The 17,679-nt window shown below is 42.5% G+C and overlaps 2 protein-coding genes across 3 annotated transcripts; one reads left to right on the forward strand and one right to left on the reverse strand.

Moving 5' to 3' along the window:
* Nucleotides 1–1,999: 1,999 nt before the first annotated feature.
* Nucleotides 2,000–11,346, reverse strand: LOC109876821 (stabilizer of axonemal microtubules 2). 2 transcript variants are annotated; one of them, XM_031812500.1, is made up of 8 exons: nucleotides 11,205–11,345; nucleotides 9,578–9,757; nucleotides 8,969–9,171; nucleotides 8,341–8,702; nucleotides 7,594–7,818; nucleotides 4,821–4,940; nucleotides 4,240–4,361; nucleotides 2,000–3,822 (listed from the first exon to the last, which is right to left on the reverse strand). In XM_031812500.1, exons 1-8 carry the CDS (start codon nucleotides 11,240–11,242, stop codon nucleotides 3,675–3,677), a joined length of 1,398 nt encoding a protein of 465 aa, XP_031668360.1. In that variant the 5' UTR covers nucleotides 11,243–11,345; the 3' UTR covers nucleotides 2,000–3,674. The 2 variants fall into 2 exon arrangements, with proteins under 2 accessions (XP_031668360.1, XP_031668361.1); XM_031812501.1 differs by lacking the exon at nucleotides 4,240–4,361 and having other exon boundaries at nucleotides 3,688–3,822; nucleotides 11,205–11,346.
* A 155-nt stretch (nucleotides 11,347–11,501) lies between these two features.
* Nucleotides 11,502–17,182, forward strand: LOC116359563 (elongation factor-like GTPase 1). Its single transcript, XM_031812396.1, has 8 exons — nucleotides 11,502–11,649; nucleotides 11,853–11,959; nucleotides 12,092–12,159; nucleotides 12,332–12,416; nucleotides 12,519–12,652; nucleotides 13,887–14,024; nucleotides 14,256–14,494; nucleotides 17,017–17,182. Exons 2-8 carry the CDS (start codon nucleotides 11,869–11,871, stop codon nucleotides 17,180–17,182), a joined length of 921 nt encoding a protein of 306 aa, XP_031668256.1. The 5' UTR covers nucleotides 11,502–11,649; nucleotides 11,853–11,868.
* Nucleotides 17,183–17,679: the final 497 nt, after the last annotated feature.

A 17,679-nucleotide genomic window follows, 5' to 3' on the forward strand; every position in this document is an offset into this window, starting at 1 on the left:
AAGTTGCCCCTAGATGCTGGTCTTGGGTTAGTTTTGCATTTCCTCCACTAGCGGTTAAGGCTGGGATTGGGGAGGGGAAGCTGATCCTAGATCTGTATCTAGAGGAAACCCCTGAGCGTTGAGACACAGTGTGGACAACATAACTCTTGGAAGCCATGGATGGATGGATGGATGGATGGATGGATGGATGGATGGATGGATGGATGGATGGAGGGATAGATTTAAGGAGGGATGGACGAAGGAGGGATGGATTGAGGCAGGGAGGGAGGGATGGATGGACGGAAGGAGGGATTGAGGGATGGATGGAGGGATAGATGTATGGAGGGATAGATTGAGGCAGGGATGGATGGAGGGATAGATGGAGGGATAGATTGAGGGAGGGATGAAGGCTTGGATTGAGGGAGGGAGGGAGGAATGTATGGAGGGATGGGTGGAGGGATAGATCAAGGGAGGGATGGCTGGATAGAGGGACAGATTGAGAGAGGGATAGATGGAGGATTAGCTTGAGGGAGGGAGGGATGTAGGGAGGGATGGATTGAGGGAGGGATTGAGGGAGGGAGGGATAGATTGAGGGAGGGCTGGGGGAGGGATAGATTGAGGGAGGGCTGGATGGAGGCTTGGATTGAGGGAGGGATGGATGGATGGATGGATGGAGGAATAGATTGAAGGAAGGATGGAGACTTGGATTGAGGGAGGGAGGGAGGGACCATGTAACATGGTAGACTGGTCATAGCCTGAGACTGTTTGGAGTCTGCTTTAAAGACACTACACCACAACATTGAGGAAATCTTTCTCACTTTTTCATCACAACCTAAATGGATATCCCTCCCAATAATGATGCCCCAATGGGTTGATTAGACTGAGAAAGATACACAGGAGATTTTTGCCGGAGACCCTTTGGTGAAGACAAGCGTGCACAGATATGGAGTGAAGGAATTTTTCAGGTGGCCCAACCAATGTAATTTGATGCAAGCCTCAAATCTGGACCTATGGCCTTAGAAATGGAACACTTTACCAATACTAGCTATTTTCCCAATGACACATGTAACAAGTGAGTGCAAAGGTGTGTGTAAAGTGTGTGCTGTTAACTCATTCCTAAAGGAGAGAGCAGTCTTTAAATGGCCTTGTCATTGTTTTCCACGGTAATGTGCACTGAATGGACAAACAGAAAGAAAGAATGCTCTAGCAACAAAACACCAATAGAAGCAGTGGTTTATGGGTATCCTGTGTTTATTTTTTAATTTATAAAAAGTGCATGTATGAATGTATGAATATACTGTACACAGTGGTGGGGAAAGTACCGAATTGTCATACTTGAATAAAAGTAAAGATACCTTAATAGAAAATGACTCAAGTAAAAGGGAAAGTCATCCAGTAAAATACTTCTTGAGTAAAAGTATAAAAGTATTTGGTTTTAAATATACTTAGGTATCAAAAGTAAAAGTATAAATCATTTCAAGTTCCTTATATTAAGCAAACCAGACGACACCATTTTCATATTTTTTTAATTTAAAAACACACTCAAGACATAATTTACAAACTACGCATTTGTGTTTAGTGAGTCTGCCAAATCAGAGACAGTAGGGATGACCAGGGATGTTGTCTTGATAAGTGCGTGTATTGTAACATTTTCCTGTCTCGCTAAGCATTCAAAATGTAACAAGTACTTTTAGATGTCAAGGAAATGGTATGGAGTAAAAAGTACATTCTTTTCTTTAGGAATGTTGTGAAGTACATGTAAAGTACAGATACACAGAAAAAAACTACTTAAGTAGTACTTCAAAGTATTTTTACTTAAGTACTTTACACCACTGACTGTACATGTACATACAGTATACAGTAGGAACTGGATGTGTGATGCAGACTCCTATAAGACCATTGACATGTGTGAAGGCAAAGGGATGTCAGATTGTAGTGGAACGTCATTGACATAAGAAAACAACCATCTGAACCAAATCATTTGCATTAGAACCTACTAGTCAGACAGTAGGAGGAAAAGTGATTTCAACATGATTTATTGGATATTGCATATTTGTCATAACAGTTAACATTCAATGTGTACATACATTTGAAACATATTCATCAGAGTACAGTGCATACAGTAGTATGTATTATGTGGGATAATAATTGTCCACAGAAATGATCACTGTTTGGAATAAATAGGCTCTGCAGTGACCGAGAGAGGTGTGGGTTGTGTTCCCAATGGCACCGAATCATATTCCCTACATCAGGGGTCGGAAACAGGTGGACGGCGGGCCAAAATCTATTCCCACTAATAACAAGAGAGACATATGTGATTGTGTCTCAATGTAATCAAGGTATGAACTTATTGTTATTTTCCAATTCAATCTATTTTTCTGCTTGCTTGTGGTCCATTTGCATTGTACACATTTCTATAATGATGTTCCGGGCCCCGCCCACCACCACTGCCCTACATACTGCAGTACTGGTCAAAAGTAGTGCACTATGTAGGGAATACAGTGCCATTTAGGATGGGCCCCGAGAGAAAACATGACTGTCATATTTCTCTGTTTGAATAATGGGGTCTGTTTCTTTTTAGTATTGTTTTGGTTATCCAACCAATGTGCTGCATTGTAAAATGTCTTGTAAATACTGTGTTTTAAGTGCAATATTGTACATTGAGAGTATGTAGATTTTTTGTGGGACTTTATTTTCTTACCTTATTTAGTTGTCTTAACACCTGTTTAAAAAGACTGGATAGAAACCATACAGTATATTAATAAGCACTTGCTGTTGTTGGATCACAGGTGTTTAATACCTTTCCCTTCTGGTTTAATTCTCATGCATTTACCTACAATCACCAATGATTTGTAGAGACATGTCATGTGTTTTGCAGACACATTATCAAGTGCCACTCACTCAAACAAATGCATACTGACAATAATCAATGCTACTGATATTTAGGACAACATATCGATAACGTTACCATGGATACCGTTTGTAGAATCCTAACTGGACTGAAGGAACATGTTTATGGAACAAAACTTTTAAATGCTCTAGAAAGACAACATACTAAGATAATAAAGACAGTTTGATCACCTGATATTTTGTTTGGTAATACTCATTATAAACACACACAGAGGGAGACCATAAGACTCAATCTGTCAGTGTGATTTTATATGAAACTTTTTTCCAACAATGTGCATTATAAAGAGGCCACTATTTTTTTCTAACTCTAGTTAACTCCCCTTCAAATGAAATCACACTGCAAGATTATAATGAAGTTTCCGGTATGTCTTTTGCACTTTGAACAATTATTTTGGACTATGAAAATAACCCTGAAAGTTCTGCATTGTTTGAATTTCAATAAATGCTTGATGCTGAATTTGGCACATGGATACACAAGGATAATTCATGAAGAAATGAAGTGCTTGTTTTAATTACTAATGATTCGCAAATTTGTAAAACAAAGATTAGCCAACTATTCAATCGAAACCATCAACCAGAAAACAGGGAAGTTTATTTTATAATGGCCTGTTTGTTCATAATTATTGGTTCCATTTGATTATCACATCATTGATACTTACTATCAATTACTACACAGGTAGTAGGAAAATAAAATGAAAACATAACAGACCAAACAAAAGTAGTTTTGCCTTCACACGCTCTTTTTAAGATTAAAAGCATTGGTCACCAAATATCATGGTCAAACGTTATGACACCACAGCCACCGCCATGCCGGCGGCCATCTTGTTCAGGTCCTTAGATGGCAACTTCCTGTAGAACCTGTGTCCCCTGTCGTCGCTGTCCTCAAACACGAAGCCCGGCAGGGAGTCGTAGCTAGCTGGACAAACGCTGATCCTACAACACAAAATCATACCATTACCTGAATGATATACGATAAAATACCAGAAAATGCAATACCTTTATTGTTCGCTCGTGGAAAATAATCTTGCTGCAAGTTCAGCACATCATAATCATCCACAAATTCACAACACTAGCACTTATTAAGCTTGAGGTTATAAAAGTGATTCAGTTTTACATCAGTCATTCATTTCATTCAGGTAGTAAAACAGCTTCACTTTTGTTTGATGTCCCTCCTGGGATGTAACGGCTGATTCCAGCGGACTCCAGACTAAATGCTTGTAGGTTAACTTTGTGTGTGTGTCAAATCAAAATCAAATGTTACTCATCACGTACACAGTTTACAGCAGGTATAAACAGTGCAGCGAAATGCTCAGCGTGTGTGTGCATCTCTGCTGGGTAACTGTGTGTTACCTCTTGGGGGTGAACTCTGTGCTGTACATGGTGCCGCTCTCCAATGGGGCATCAGCCCTCAAGGGGGCGTGAGCTGGCTTGAAGCTCACATTGGGCTGCAGTTCGTGGGGTGTAAAATGGGCCTGGATAAGAGAATACAATCAAATAGAATAGATTTTTAAATAATGGCTTCTAAGAATGTGGCCTAGAGCCAAAGAGAGACAGGAGCTCTTCTGCTACACTTAGAAAAAAAGGTGCTATTTAGAACCTAAAAGGGTTATTCGGCTACGCCCATAGGATAACCCTTTGAAGAACCCTTTTTGGTTGTAACCCAAAAGTGTTCTACCGGGAACCAAAAAAAGGCCAAAACTAGTGCACTCCATGGAGGCAGTACTGAGAACTGGCCTGTGATTTCAGATGGTAGGTACTATAATATCTCCTATTGTTGTGTCCTTCCGCAGGGCACTTAGCCCCTAAAACAGCTCCATAGGTGCTACAATGTAGCTGATCCTGTGCTCCTCCCAAAAGTATTTTTCTATAGGCAGGGTGTGATTTGAGAATTGCCCTGGCATGCCAATGGAAACAGAAGAGTCTTGAATTGCCTTGAAAGTGGTGAGGTGGTCCATCCTTCCGGTGGCTCTCTGCATCTCTTCAGGCTTCTTGATCATGGCCTGTCTCTTGACCTCCCAAGGCTGGTAGTCATCCCTCATGGTGGTGCAGACCTGGAGGTAGTGGGGTGAGAACGTTCATTTTGATGCTACATTAAACGTACCCCAAAAAATCCCAACTGACCCGGTTACAGGAGAAAATGAGAACGCACCGTTTTGAACGAAATAAAACATATATTCAATCATATTTATGTGCTGTTGAAATAATCTCCCAAGAATTTAACAGCAAACACTTTAGTGAACAACATAACTATAATATTACATCCATATCAGTAAGACACGATATCAGTATGGCAATACATACAAGTACAACAACATAACCGTTAAACGATATATCAGCCCAGCAATATATTAACAGGTGCAGTGCATTCGGAAAGTATTCAGACCCCGTCACTTTACAAAAACTATATACGTTACAGCCTTATTCAAATATGGATTAAATACATGTTTTTCCTCATCAATCTACACACAATACCCCATAATGGCAAAGGAAGGAGAAGTAAAAAAATAAAACTGAAATATTGCATTTACATAATTATTCACAGACTTTACTCTGTAAATTCAACAACGTACTGTCTTCTTGTGTATGACGCTACAAGCTCGGCACACGTATTTGGGGTGGCAGGTTGCTGGATCGAATCCCCGAGCTGACAAGGTAAAAATCTTTCATTCTGCCCCTGAACAAGGCAGTTAACCCACTGTTCCTAGGCCGTCACAGTAAATAAGAATTTGTTCTTAACGGACTTGCCTAGTTAAATAAATGAATAAAACATTCTTCTCTGCAGATCTTCTCAAGCTCTGTCAGGTTGGATGGGGAGAGTCGCTGCAAAGACATTCAAAGACTTGTCCCGAAGCCACTCCTTCTTTGTCTTGGCTGTGTGCTTAGGGTCATTGTCCTGTTGGAAGGTGAACCGTGGCCCCAGTCGGAGGTCCTGAGCGCTCTGGAACAGGTTTTCATCAAGGATCTCTCTGTACTTTGCTCCGTTAATCTTTCCCTCAATCCTGTCTAGTCTCCCAGTTCCTGCCGCTGAAAAACATCCCCACAGCATGATGCTGCAACCACCATGCTTGGGATGGTGCCAGGTTTCCTCCAGACTTGATGCTTGGCATTCAGGCCAAAGCGTTAAATCTTGGTTTTATCAGCAGAGAATCTGTCCACTCTACCATAAAGGCCTGATTGGTAGAGTTCTGCAGAGATGGTTGTCCTTCTGGAAGGTGTTCCCATCTCCACAGAGGAACTCTTGAGCTCTGTCAGAATGACCATCTATACAGGTAGTAGCAAAAACATAACACCTCCCTGACAAAGCCCCTTCTGATCCGATTGCTCAGTTCGGCTGGGCGTCCAGCTCTAGGAAGAGTCTTAGTGGTTCCAAATTTCTTCCATTTAAGAATGATGGAGACCACTGTGTTCTTGGGGACCTTCAATGCTGCAGAGATTTTTTGGTACCCTTCCCCAGATCTGTGCCTCGTCACAATCCTGTCTCGCAGTTTTACCGACAATTCCTTCAATGCCTTGGTTTTTGCTCTGACATGCACTGTCAACTGTGGGACCTTATGTAGACAGCTGTGTGCCTTTCCAAATCATGTCCAATCAATTGAATTTACCACAGGTGGACTCCAAGTTGTAGGAACATCTCAAAGATGATCAATGGAAACAGGATGCACCAGAGCTCAATTTTGAATCTCATAGCAAAAGGTCTAGCAAAAGGTCTGAATACTTATGGAAAAAAAATATTTTTACTTGTTTTTATAAATTTGCAAAAATGTCTAAATACCTGTTTTCACTTTGTCATTATGAGGTATCATGTGTAGATTCATGAGGATTTGTTTTTAAAATTGATTAAATAGAATAAGGCTGTAATATTACAAAATGTGGAAAAAGTCAAAAGGTCTGAATACTTTCTGAATGCACTGTAAATATTCAGACCATTTGCTAGGAGACTTGAAATTGAGCTCAAGATGACTCTGACAGAATGACATTTCATCAATCAGGCCTTTATGGTAGATTTGCCAGACGGATGCCACTCCTCAGTAAAAGGCAGCCCACTTGGAGTTTACCAAAAGGCACCTAAAGGACTCTCAGACCATGAGAAAGGACTCTCAGACCATGATTCTCTGGTCTGATGAAACCAAGATTGAATGCTTTGGCCTGAATGCCAAGCGTCACATTTGGTGGAAACCTGGCACCATCCCTACGGTGAAGCATGGTGGTGGCAGCATCATGCTGTAGGGATGTTTTTCAGTGGCAGGCCCTGGAAGACTAGTCAGGATCGAGGGCAAGATGAATGGAGCAAAGTACAGAGATCCTTGATGAAAACCTGCTCCAGAGCACTCAGGACCTCAGACTGGGATGAAGGTTCACCTTCCAACAGGACAAGACCCTAAGAACATAGCCAAGACAACGCAGGAGTGGCTTCAGGACAAGTCTATGAATGTCCTTGAGTGGCCCAGCCAGAGCCTGGATTTGAACCTGATCGAACCTATGGAGAGACCTGAAGATAGCTTTGCAGCGACTCTCCCCATCGAACCTGACATTTGCCAAAATGTCTAAAAACCTGTTTTTGATTTGTCGTTATGCTGTATTGTGTGGAGATTGAGGGCAAAAAAATATTTAATCCACTTTAGAATAAGGCTGTAACGTAACAAAATGTGGAAAAAGTCAAGAGGTCTGAATACTTTCTGAATGCCTGTATCGTCTCATCCCCACCTGGAAGGGAGCCGATGAATTGGTGGGCCGATTGAAGGGCTTGGCAGAGATGAAGGGCTGGATGTTGTGTTGGACGTAGACTGAACCAGACGTGGTGCTCATGTCCATGTGCTCTGTGGGGCTGACGTACTGCAGGCTCTTGTGCAGCTGAGGCAGGGACACGGGCCACTGCTGGAAACGCTCCTTAAACTCTGTGCTGCTCTGAAAGGGAACGTCAGACGTCACCTAGGAACAGAGTAGAGTGGAATAGAGGTTTATGGTTCACCCTCAGATGGACATTTGACTTTGGTTTCACGTCAGTAACAAACATCAACTCACCAGATAATCATATTGAAAATAACAACACATTCAAACCAAACTACACGTCTATCTTGAATCTGCACTTCAATGAGGAGATTTTTAAACATTTTAGTCATTTAGCAGACACTCTTATCCAGAGCAACTTAACCCTAATTGCTCGTGTAAGTGCCTTGCTCAAGGGCACATCAAGAGATTTCACCTAGTCAGCGCGGTTACTGGCCCAACCTCTTAACCGCTAGGCTACCACCCAGAGATATTTCATCAGCCACTGTCTACTAATGATCAAATACCAGTTGACGTTATCACTGGCCAGAAAAGGTAAGTGAAGAGGAGTGAGTTAGTGAGATATTAATCTGGGTTAACCTAGAACTAAAATCATGTGTAATTTGACCAGATGCTCGATTACATAGTCTGTGACTAGTGAGATGTCATTAAACACAGCATTACCTTTCCAGGGTTAGGCTTATAGCTCTGGGGCAGCTGTCCTGGCAGGCCCTGGTAGTCTCTACGGTTGGTGGTGAGGTCTTGTAGGGGCTGGCTACTGGGTTTATAGGGCTCTGGAGCCTTCACCCAGCGTGCCTCCAGAGGGTGGGACACATAGCACTGCTGGTTACTGGTCACCCCATCGAAGGGGGTATCAGACATTTTGGGGATACTGGAGGGCTTGAAGCTCTCTCTGGGGGCAAGGCCTCGGGAGAGGAAGTCGTCCTGGAAGGTGGTGTGGCCGTCGAACTTGGCGTCTGGCGGGTGGTAGGTCAGGTCAGGTTTCTTCAGCTCCCGCTTGCACATCTCCCACTGTCGGAAATCCTCTTGAAACATTAAAAGAGATGAAACATTAAAATATTTGTATGTGTTAGTTTTGGTTATAACCATAGTTTATTTATAGAGAGCATTTGTTATTGTTATGATGTAATTTTGATGTATAAAATATCCCATAGAAATTGCAACGTATTAACTTTAAATGCCAATATTTCTTATATAATACTAAAATAAGGATCACTGTGCGGTACCCCTTGTAGAAATGTGTCATGTGTAATATGTCTGGTATGTCATCAAACAACTCAGAATAGCTCACCTTTGTATGTAGGCACTGTATCCATTTTGTGCCCTGTTGTGCGTACCCTCTCGCTGGGTCTGGAAGGGGCGAAGGGTTGGACCTCATAAAGGCTGTAGTCCTGTTTGTAGGTGGTCCCCAGATCTATGTCTCCAGGTTTGGGTTTGTACTCCGCCTGCTGTTTCCCCGGGCGTCGAGTCACCACGTAGGGAATAAAGTCAGTCCTAGGAAGAGCGAGAGAGTAACCAGTCTTTTTCATTCATTTGGGATTGAGACCTCTGTGGATAACTCCTAATTAATATAGTTAGTGATATCTACATAATAGGTTGACTTTAGAATAGGGTACATTTTTTGAGACCACTTAAAGGTACATTTTCCAAAATCCCCTCAAAACCGCATGAGGGGTGTGTGTGTGTGTGTGTGTGTGTGTGTGTGCACCTCAAAGGACTTTGCATTAAATGAGAGTGGTTGAATAGCAGAAGATGACAGTCTCAAATAGCACCCTATTCCCTTACATTTGGTTGTACACTACTTTTGTCCCCTGCCCTATGTGGCATTCTTGGCCAAAAGTAGTGTACTTGAAAGGGATTGGTGTTTCATTAAGGTGTGATCCATGACTAAGGCGTTTACTTGAATGTAGTAGTTCCATCCATTCTCCCCCGGTCACCATGGTTAACAGGCTTTGGTTTTAGGCTCTGGGGCGGGTTGTATCTTCCATAGGCGGGGTACTTCTCTGTGTACTCGGTCAGGACACATGTCATATTGGGCTTTCCATACAGAGCTGTGGGTCGGTGGGGGCAGCGATGGCGTCTAGACAGAGGGAAAAGTTCAAAACTTTATTTTACTGAACGTGCTCTATCTTAAACTTGACAGCTGTGCTGACGTGCATTAACAGTGGACTAATGAACACAATACCAATAGAGTGTAGTATTCATTTACAATGCAATTATGGTGACTGGCAGTGAGTTAGGCTAGTTACGTAGCATGCCACCCTACACTTAGAGCATCCTCTGCATGAAATAACAGACTAGTCATCTTAACTCTTCCTTTAGTTAAGTGCAGAATGGAAATCAGCAGGCTGGGTGTGAGCAATTATCTACCTGGTTATGCAATGCAATGAATGTGTACTGACTGAACTTGGTGTGAATTCTTTAAAAGAATGCCAGACTTGTATTTCATCTTAGATTAACAGACATTTAACTCAATATGATGCATCAGACATGCATTTCTATTGCATCTATGGTGACTTAACAGGCACAGTAACATAATTCATTCCCATGGTCAGACTCAGAATCAGAAAAACATGATTGCATTCATTGACCTATTTGAAAGGCGTATGAAAACATTGTGCAACAATCACATGATAATAAACCAAACATGATAATACCCTACATTGGAGTATTGTGTTAACATAGTTGGGGGTAAAATAAAGAGTAGAAGTAAAAAAACGGAACTTGAATAAACTGACAACTGTAATCAATAGGATACCAGTGTCAGAAATCATGGGCTACATTTTCAATGAGATTGCTGTGGATTTTGAATAGCTGATATCGTTTCAGGGCAATAAGAAATGCACTAGTTTCTGTGTAACCAAGGGCGTTGTCTTTACTCATGACAGGGAGTGTCTGTGAGCAAGTGATAATAGAGACATAGCTAGCTACACAGCATTGTGAGTTATGGTAGGCCTACAGATCTAAATAAAGCCAGACACGTCTCCTTGTATTGGTGAAATGACAAATGTAGCTAGACTATGCAAAAAGGTCAATCGTAGCTATGTTCGCACCTATCTAGGATACGTTTTTTTCAGTCGGTCATTAGTGCAACAATATTTTTCTGGGCAATATTTTTTTTCCATGACTAGCCATTGGACAACTTGGAAAAATGGCAAAAGTGTCTTTATTTTGCCGCTGAATACTCATTCTTGTGACAGTCAATTTCTGACAATTTACAATGCCATATGGGTCGTTCTAAGAATTTCAGCATTTCTAGTTTTGTGGCGAAAGGAATGGCAAATGGATTGGATAGAGTTTTTACAACAGTGATTCATAATGAATGTTAGTCAATAATATAAATACAATATTTTCCATTTTAATGTCAACTCCATGCATTACTTGGCATACGCGTGTCAATTCACTAGTTAGTCAACCCTACATTAACGCACGGAAATAATTTCACACACAAACTTGTGGAAACACTGGTAATCTCATGAATGTAATCATACTTTTTTTACTAGACTAAATCAATACTTCCTCCTTACCCACAGCTGCAGATCTCACATATGCATAGCCGTTTCATGTCTTTGAGGGGGGAGGCTAGCGTGTTTCTGCAATCCCACAAACACCGCCCGAAAGTTCCGTTCTTTTATACCTCAGTGGACAGCTCGCGCTACTGTGCAGTTTTGTTTCTATGGAAGCAGCACGTTACCCCAGCAACCGCTGAGCATCCTAGTAACGACGTAACGTACTACGTCATTTAAACAGCGGCGTCAACATTTTACGTTTTGTTCCGGGCAAACAACGTGAGTGAGTTGTGTCCACGTTTGTGTTTTATGTGACTTTTGTCGCATAATATTGAGATTTCTTATATGATGTGATCATTTATTTTAGGTTATGAATCATATATAGTAATATACTACTTTGTATAGAACGCTAACATTGTTGTCCACGTTTCTTTTAGCTGAGTGCAGCATATTGTAAAATACTGTAAGTTGCAGCTACATATCAAGCACCTTTTGTATTGCTGTCATTCAGAATGGAGGTGTGTTGTTGTCTTACTAACTAACTTTGCTGTGTTGAGTGAACTGGCACTGATCAGTATTTATTGCAGTAGCTAGCTAGCTAGGTAATAGAGACATTACTAGATGATATCTCCTAAAGTTTGTTTCCTCGCCTGATGTATTAGCTAGTCCAAAGCAGTCAAACATGGGACACACCAGTTTGGATAAGATCAAAGCACTACAGAAGAATCCAGCCAACGTCAGGAACCTGTGCATTCTGGCACACGTGGACCACGGTAGGTTCCATTGACTTGATTATTGAGAATGTTGCACGGGATAATACTGTACAGGGTCATGATGACAGTTGTTTGCATGCATGACCATTTGTAGTGACACTCCATTCATATCCACCACTATCTATTTTGCAGGCAAAACAACTCTGGCAGATAGCTTGGTGGCCAGCAATGGCATTATATCAAGTCGCTTAGCCGGAAAGGTTAGTATGACTTGATCTCAATCATCTGTAGTGGTATTATCCTTGTCATACTACTGTAGCCAGACTTTGTTATTTGGCCCTTTTACTAATCTAGTTGTGTGCCCCTGATCTACTCATTGATCTGTGATATGGTCATGTATACATCTGAGTTCTGATGTTGTTTCTGTATTAGCTGAGGTACCTGGACAGCCGGGAGGATGAGCAGATCCGAGGGATCACGATGAAGTCCAGCGCTATCTCACTGCACTATGCTTCTGGTAAGACAACACAGTAGGAACATGATGACTTGGATACGTTGAGAACTGTTGTGAGGCGGACTACTTGTCTCCGTCTAATTGACCCTTGTGTGTGTGTCTCAGGGGAGAAGGACTACCTGATAAACTTGATTGACTCTCCGGGCCATGTGGACTTTTCGTCTGAGGTGTCCACCGCCGTCAGACTATGTGATGGGGCCATTGTCATCGTAGATGCTGTGGAGGGAGTTTGTCCACAGGTAAGGCAATTACAGGCAATGACAGGGTGCCATTTGGGACACAATTTCATTTCTAGGGCTCTGGTCAAAAGTAGTGCACTATTTAGTAAATAGAGTGGGATTTTGGACACTTACGTACTTAGGTTATAGCCTTGGGGCTCCCGAGTGTCTCAGTGGTGTAAGGCACTGCATCTCAGTGCTAATAATAAAACATGTAATATATTTAAAACATGTATACGCTGTTTGGACTTAGGTGGCCTGAAAAGGCTTAGGTGGCCTGAAAAGGCTTAGGTGGCCTGAAAAGGCTTAGGTGGCCTGAAAAGGCTTAGGTGGCCTGAAAAGGCTTAGCTGGCCTGAAAAGGCTTAGCTGGCCTGAAAAGGCTTAGCTGGCCTGAAAAGGCTTAGCTGGCCTGAAAAGGCTTAGGTGGCCTGAAAAGGCTTAGGTGGCCTGAAAAGGCTTAGCTGGCCTGAAAAGGCTTAGGTGGCCTGAAAAGGCTTAGGTGGCCTGAAAAGGCTTAGGTGGCCTGAAAAGGCTTAGGCGGCCTGAAAAGGCTTAGGCGGCCTGAAAAGGCTTAGGCGGCCTGAAAAGGCTTAGGTGGCCTGAAAAGGCTTAGGTGGCCTGAAAAGACTTAGGTGGCCTGAAAAGGCTTAGGTGGCCTGAAAAGGCTTAGGTGGCCTGAAAAGGCTTAGGCGGCCTGAAAAGGCTTAGGCGGCCTGAAAAGGCTTAGGCGGCCTGAAAAGGCTTAGGTGGCCTGAAAAGGCTTAGGTGGCCTGAAAAGGCGGCCTGAAAAGGCTTAGGTGGCCTGAAAAGACTTAGGTGGCCTGAAAAGGCTTAGGTGGCCTGAAAAGGCTTAGGTGGCCTGAAAAGGCTTAGGTGGCCTGAAAAGGCTTAGGTGGCCTGAAAAGGCGGCCTGAAAAGGCTTAGGTGGCCTGAAAAGGCTTAGGTGGCCTGAAAAGACTTAGGTGGCCTGAAAAGGCTTAGGCGGCCTGAAAAGGCTTAGGCGGCCTGAAAAGGCTTAGGCGGCCTGAAAAGGCTTAGCTGGCCTGAAAAGGCTTAGGTGACCTGAAAAGGCTTAGCTGGCATGATTGTTTTGGAATGTGATATGAAATATATTTCTCGCTCTACTTTCTCAACTTCGTGGCATTTTTCATTTTGTCTTTGTTGACGTGAGACTTGGTCATTTACTCAGAATATCAGTTTGTGTGTGTGTGTGTGTGTGTGTGTGTGTGTGTGTGTCCGCCCATCCGTCCGTAGACCCAAGCAGTGCTGCGTCAGGCATGGCTGGAGAACATCAGGCCTGTGCTGGTGATCAACAAGATTGACCGGCTCATCATGGAGCTGAAGCTCACCTCTCAGGAAGCCTACACACACCTGCAGAAGATTCTAGAACAGGTGAGTCTAAAGACAAGTGTGATTAGTCAAAAAACACAAGACAGAAACAGTATACCTGCCATATAGGTAGCACACAATTAATTGCCCCTGAGGGTAAGTTGAATCGAACTGAACTGAATTGAATGTACTGTTTTCGGTTAAGGAATCAGTTATAACAGAGACATGTTCTGGAACGTTTATGATTCTTAATACAGAAGTGTATTAAACAGAAGTGTATTTCCCTCCTCACAGGTGAATGCAGTGACAGGCTCTCTGTTTACCTCCAAAGTGCTGGAGGACCGCGCGGTGAAAGAGGAGCGGGCGGAGGAAGATAAGGAGGAGGGGGACATCGAGCCTGCTGAGTGTCCCGGGTCAGAGCAGGTGTACGACTGGAGTGCCGGGCTAGAGGATTCGGATGACTCCCAGCTCTACTTCTCTCCAGACCAGGGGAATGTGGTCTTCGCCAGTGCCATAGACGGATGGGGCTTCAGGTGGGTCCTGGGTTATATACATTAGTGCACACTGTAGCAAAACGTTTTGCAACTGAAAACAAAAACCAGCATTTCTTATTGGACATGTTCAGGGGGTAGTCACTCCCCTTTTGGGCATGTTTGGTTCCTACTGAATATGAAGCTGGTCTTCTAAAGGTCTTGGGGGTCTGTAGCCTTGGGTCTGTTCAGAAGGGCATTATTTTGCAGCAAAAAAATATATATATTGCATTTACGTAAGTGTTCAGACCCTTTACTCAGTACTTTGTTGAAGTACATTTGGCAGCTGGGCCACTCAAGGACATTGAGACTTGTCCCAAAGCCACTCCTGTGTTGTCTGTGTCCTGTGTTGCTGTGGGATTAGGGTCATTGTCCTGTTGGAAGTTGAACCTTCACCCCAGTCTGAGGTCCTGAGCACCCTGGAGCAGGTTTTCGTCAATGATCTCTCTGTACTTGGCTCCATTCATCTTTCCCTTAATCCTGACATCCCAACAGCATGATGCTGCCACCACTATGTTTCACCATAGGGATGGTGCCAGGTTTCCTCCAGACATGACGCTTTGCATTCAAGCCAAATAGTTAAATCTTGGTTACATCAGATCAGAGAATCTTGTTTCGTATGGTCTGAGAGTTTTTAGGTGCCTTTTGGCAAACTCCAAGCTGGCTGTCATGTGCCTCTTACTGTGGAGTGGCTTCCGTCTGGTCACTCTACCATAAAGGCCTGATTGGTGGAGTGCTGCAGAGATGGTTGTCCATCTGGAAGGTTCTCCCATCTCCATGAAATCTAGCTATGTCAGAGTGACCATTGGGTTCTTGGTCAATTCCCTGACCAAGGCCCTTCTTCCTCAATTACTCAGTTTGGCCTGCAGCCAGCTCTAGGAAGAGTCTTGGTGGTTCCAAACTTCTTCCATTTAAGAATGATGGAAACCACTGTGTTCTTGGGGACCTTCAATGCTTGGGGACCTTCCCCAGATCTGTGCCTCGACACAATCCTGTCTCGGCGCTCTACGGACAATTCCTTCGACCACATGGCTTGTTTTTTTTCTCTGACAAGCACTGTCAACTGTGAGACCTTATATAGACATATGTATGCCATTCCAAATCATGTCCAATCCATTTAATTTACCACAGCTGGACTCCAATCAAGTTGTAGAAACATCTCAAGGATGACCATTGGCTACACGATGCATCTGAGCTTAATTTGAGTCTCATAGTTAAGGGTCTGAATACTTATATAAATAAGGTCTTTTGGTTGTACATTTATTTGTTTTATACATTTGCACAAATTTCTAAAAACCTCTTGTCATTTTGACATTATGGGGTATTATGTGTAGATTAATGAGAATTGTCATTTTGACATTATGGGGTATTATGTGTAGATTAATGAGAATTGTCATTTTGACATTATGGGGTATTATGTGTAGATTAATGAGAATTGTCATTTTGACATTATGGGGTATTATGTGTAGATTAATGAGAATTGTCATTTTGACATTATGGGGTATTATGTGTAGATTAATGAGAATTGTCATTTTGACATTATGGGGTATTATGTGTAGATTAATGAGAATTGTCATTTTGACATTATGGGGTATTATGTGTAGATTAATGAGAATTGTCATTTTGACATTATGGGGTATTGTGTGTAGATTAATGAGAATTGTCATTTTTTAAATCAATTTTAGAATAAGGCTGTAACGTAACAAAATGTGGGAAAAAACAATGTGTCTGAAACATTCCGAATGCACTGTATGTGGAACCATCAATACATGTCTTGGGAGCTGGTCAGGTATTTGGTTATTGTTGGAATGTCCACTAAGTGGCGCTTTTGCCTTAGCTTTCAGAGAAGGAAAAGGGTATAATTCTGCATGACTGCAATTGATGTAGAATTCTAAATAACCAGCTGAGTAGGAAGAGGACTTTAGCTCTTGTTCACATGACAGTCAAAACATCTCAAACCCAATGTAATGATATTTCAGCCTAGCCAGCCTGCACATTCTTATGTCCCTCAAATCAGGTCATTGCTCTGCTAGCAAGGTGTTTGATGTTCTCCCCCATGCTACAGAGCAGTCACATAGTAACTACTAAAGACAGACTAGACTGCATTATAGTCATTAGTGTGTCTGTTTTATACAGGTGTGTACACAAGGACATAGATACCTTGTTTTGAGGGCAGCTGTGGCTCTAGGATCTATGAAAATAACCAATGAAGTCACTGTTATTCAGTGGAAGCCAAGTGTTTTACAAGCGGTGTTGCCCGACACCCATTCAAGTGACGCATTGCTCATTTCTTGTCTAAAAAGCTCTGTTTTGACAACTCAAAAACACACCACTGAGAATTACAAACAAGCATAGATTTCAAATGTTCAGTGCAGGCTATTGTCTGTAAAGGCCTCTGTAAAACTACAATCTAGAACAAAGAGGCTGAAGCATAATGGAGAGGAAATATCAATCAATCACTGTGGTGTTTAGCTTTCTGTCATTGGTATTTTCCAGCGTTAGCAGCTTTGTGTGTTTTCTTGTAGTATCCAGCAGTTTGCCCAGATCCACAGCCAGAGGATGGGCATCAGGGCTGAGGTGCTCCTGAAGACTCTCTGGGGAGACTTCTACCTCAACGCTAAAGCCAAGAAGATCATGAAGGGAGCTCACGTAAGACCAATGCTGACGTTCTACCACAGTAATGAATGCTAAGAGTTGCGTCCCGAATAGCACCTTATTCCCTTTATAGTGCACTACTTTTGACCAAGGCCCACAGTGCTCAACAGTATATCGGGAATTTGGGACAGTGGCTGTAAACTTACTAAAACTTCATACTGTGTGCTAATCATACCACATACGTAATGTTTAGTAAAAACGTATGCAGTAAGCAACAAATGTCAACATACTAGGCTCATCATACTGAGGCTTCATCTGATGCACAATTGGTTTGTTCCCTGCCAGTTGTTCATTTTTGTCATCTTATCTGATTATCAGCTGTTGTCAAACACACGTAGGTCTGAAAGGAGCATTCTGTTCCTCAATACTGTGCAGCGAATTCTTCTTGATGAAATGAGTATGACATCCTGGCATTAAAATCATACTAAGTTTTCAACATTTCAGAGTACTATTAAAACACAAGTATGGGTATTTGGACAGGCCCACGGACTAAGTGTTGCAGCTGTATGGTGCTAATGGGTTCCACGTTATAC

Source organism: Oncorhynchus kisutch, unplaced genomic scaffold, assembly GCF_002021735.2.
Source record: "Oncorhynchus kisutch isolate 150728-3 unplaced genomic scaffold, Okis_V2 Okis03b-Okis08b_hom, whole genome shotgun sequence".
NCBI lineage: Eukaryota > Metazoa > Chordata > Actinopteri > Salmoniformes > Salmonidae > Oncorhynchus > Oncorhynchus kisutch.

Bases quoted from the DNA above. Each gene is read 5' to 3' on its own strand.
- LOC109876821 (XM_031812500.1), bottom strand. From the start codon at position 11,242: ATGAAACGGCTATGCATATGTGAGATCTGCAGCTGTGG. The intron at 7,819-8,340 runs GTAATGCTGTGT...CTCTGTTCCTAG, and splicing joins ATAAGCCTAACCCTGGAAAG to GTGACGTCTGACGTTCCCTT. The intron at 4,362-4,820 runs GCAATTCAAGAC...TCTCTTATCCAG, and splicing joins ACCACCTCACCACTTTCAAG to GCCCATTTTACACCCCACGA.
- LOC116359563 (XM_031812396.1), top strand. From the start codon at position 11,869: ATGGGACACACCAGTTTGGATAAGATCAAAGCACTACAGAAGAATCCA. The intron at 12,160-12,331 runs GTTAGTATGACT...TTTCTGTATTAG, and splicing joins CAAGTCGCTTAGCCGGAAAG to CTGAGGTACCTGGACAGCCG. The intron at 14,025-14,255 runs GTGAGTCTAAAG...CCCTCCTCACAG, and splicing joins TGCAGAAGATTCTAGAACAG to GTGAATGCAGTGACAGGCTC.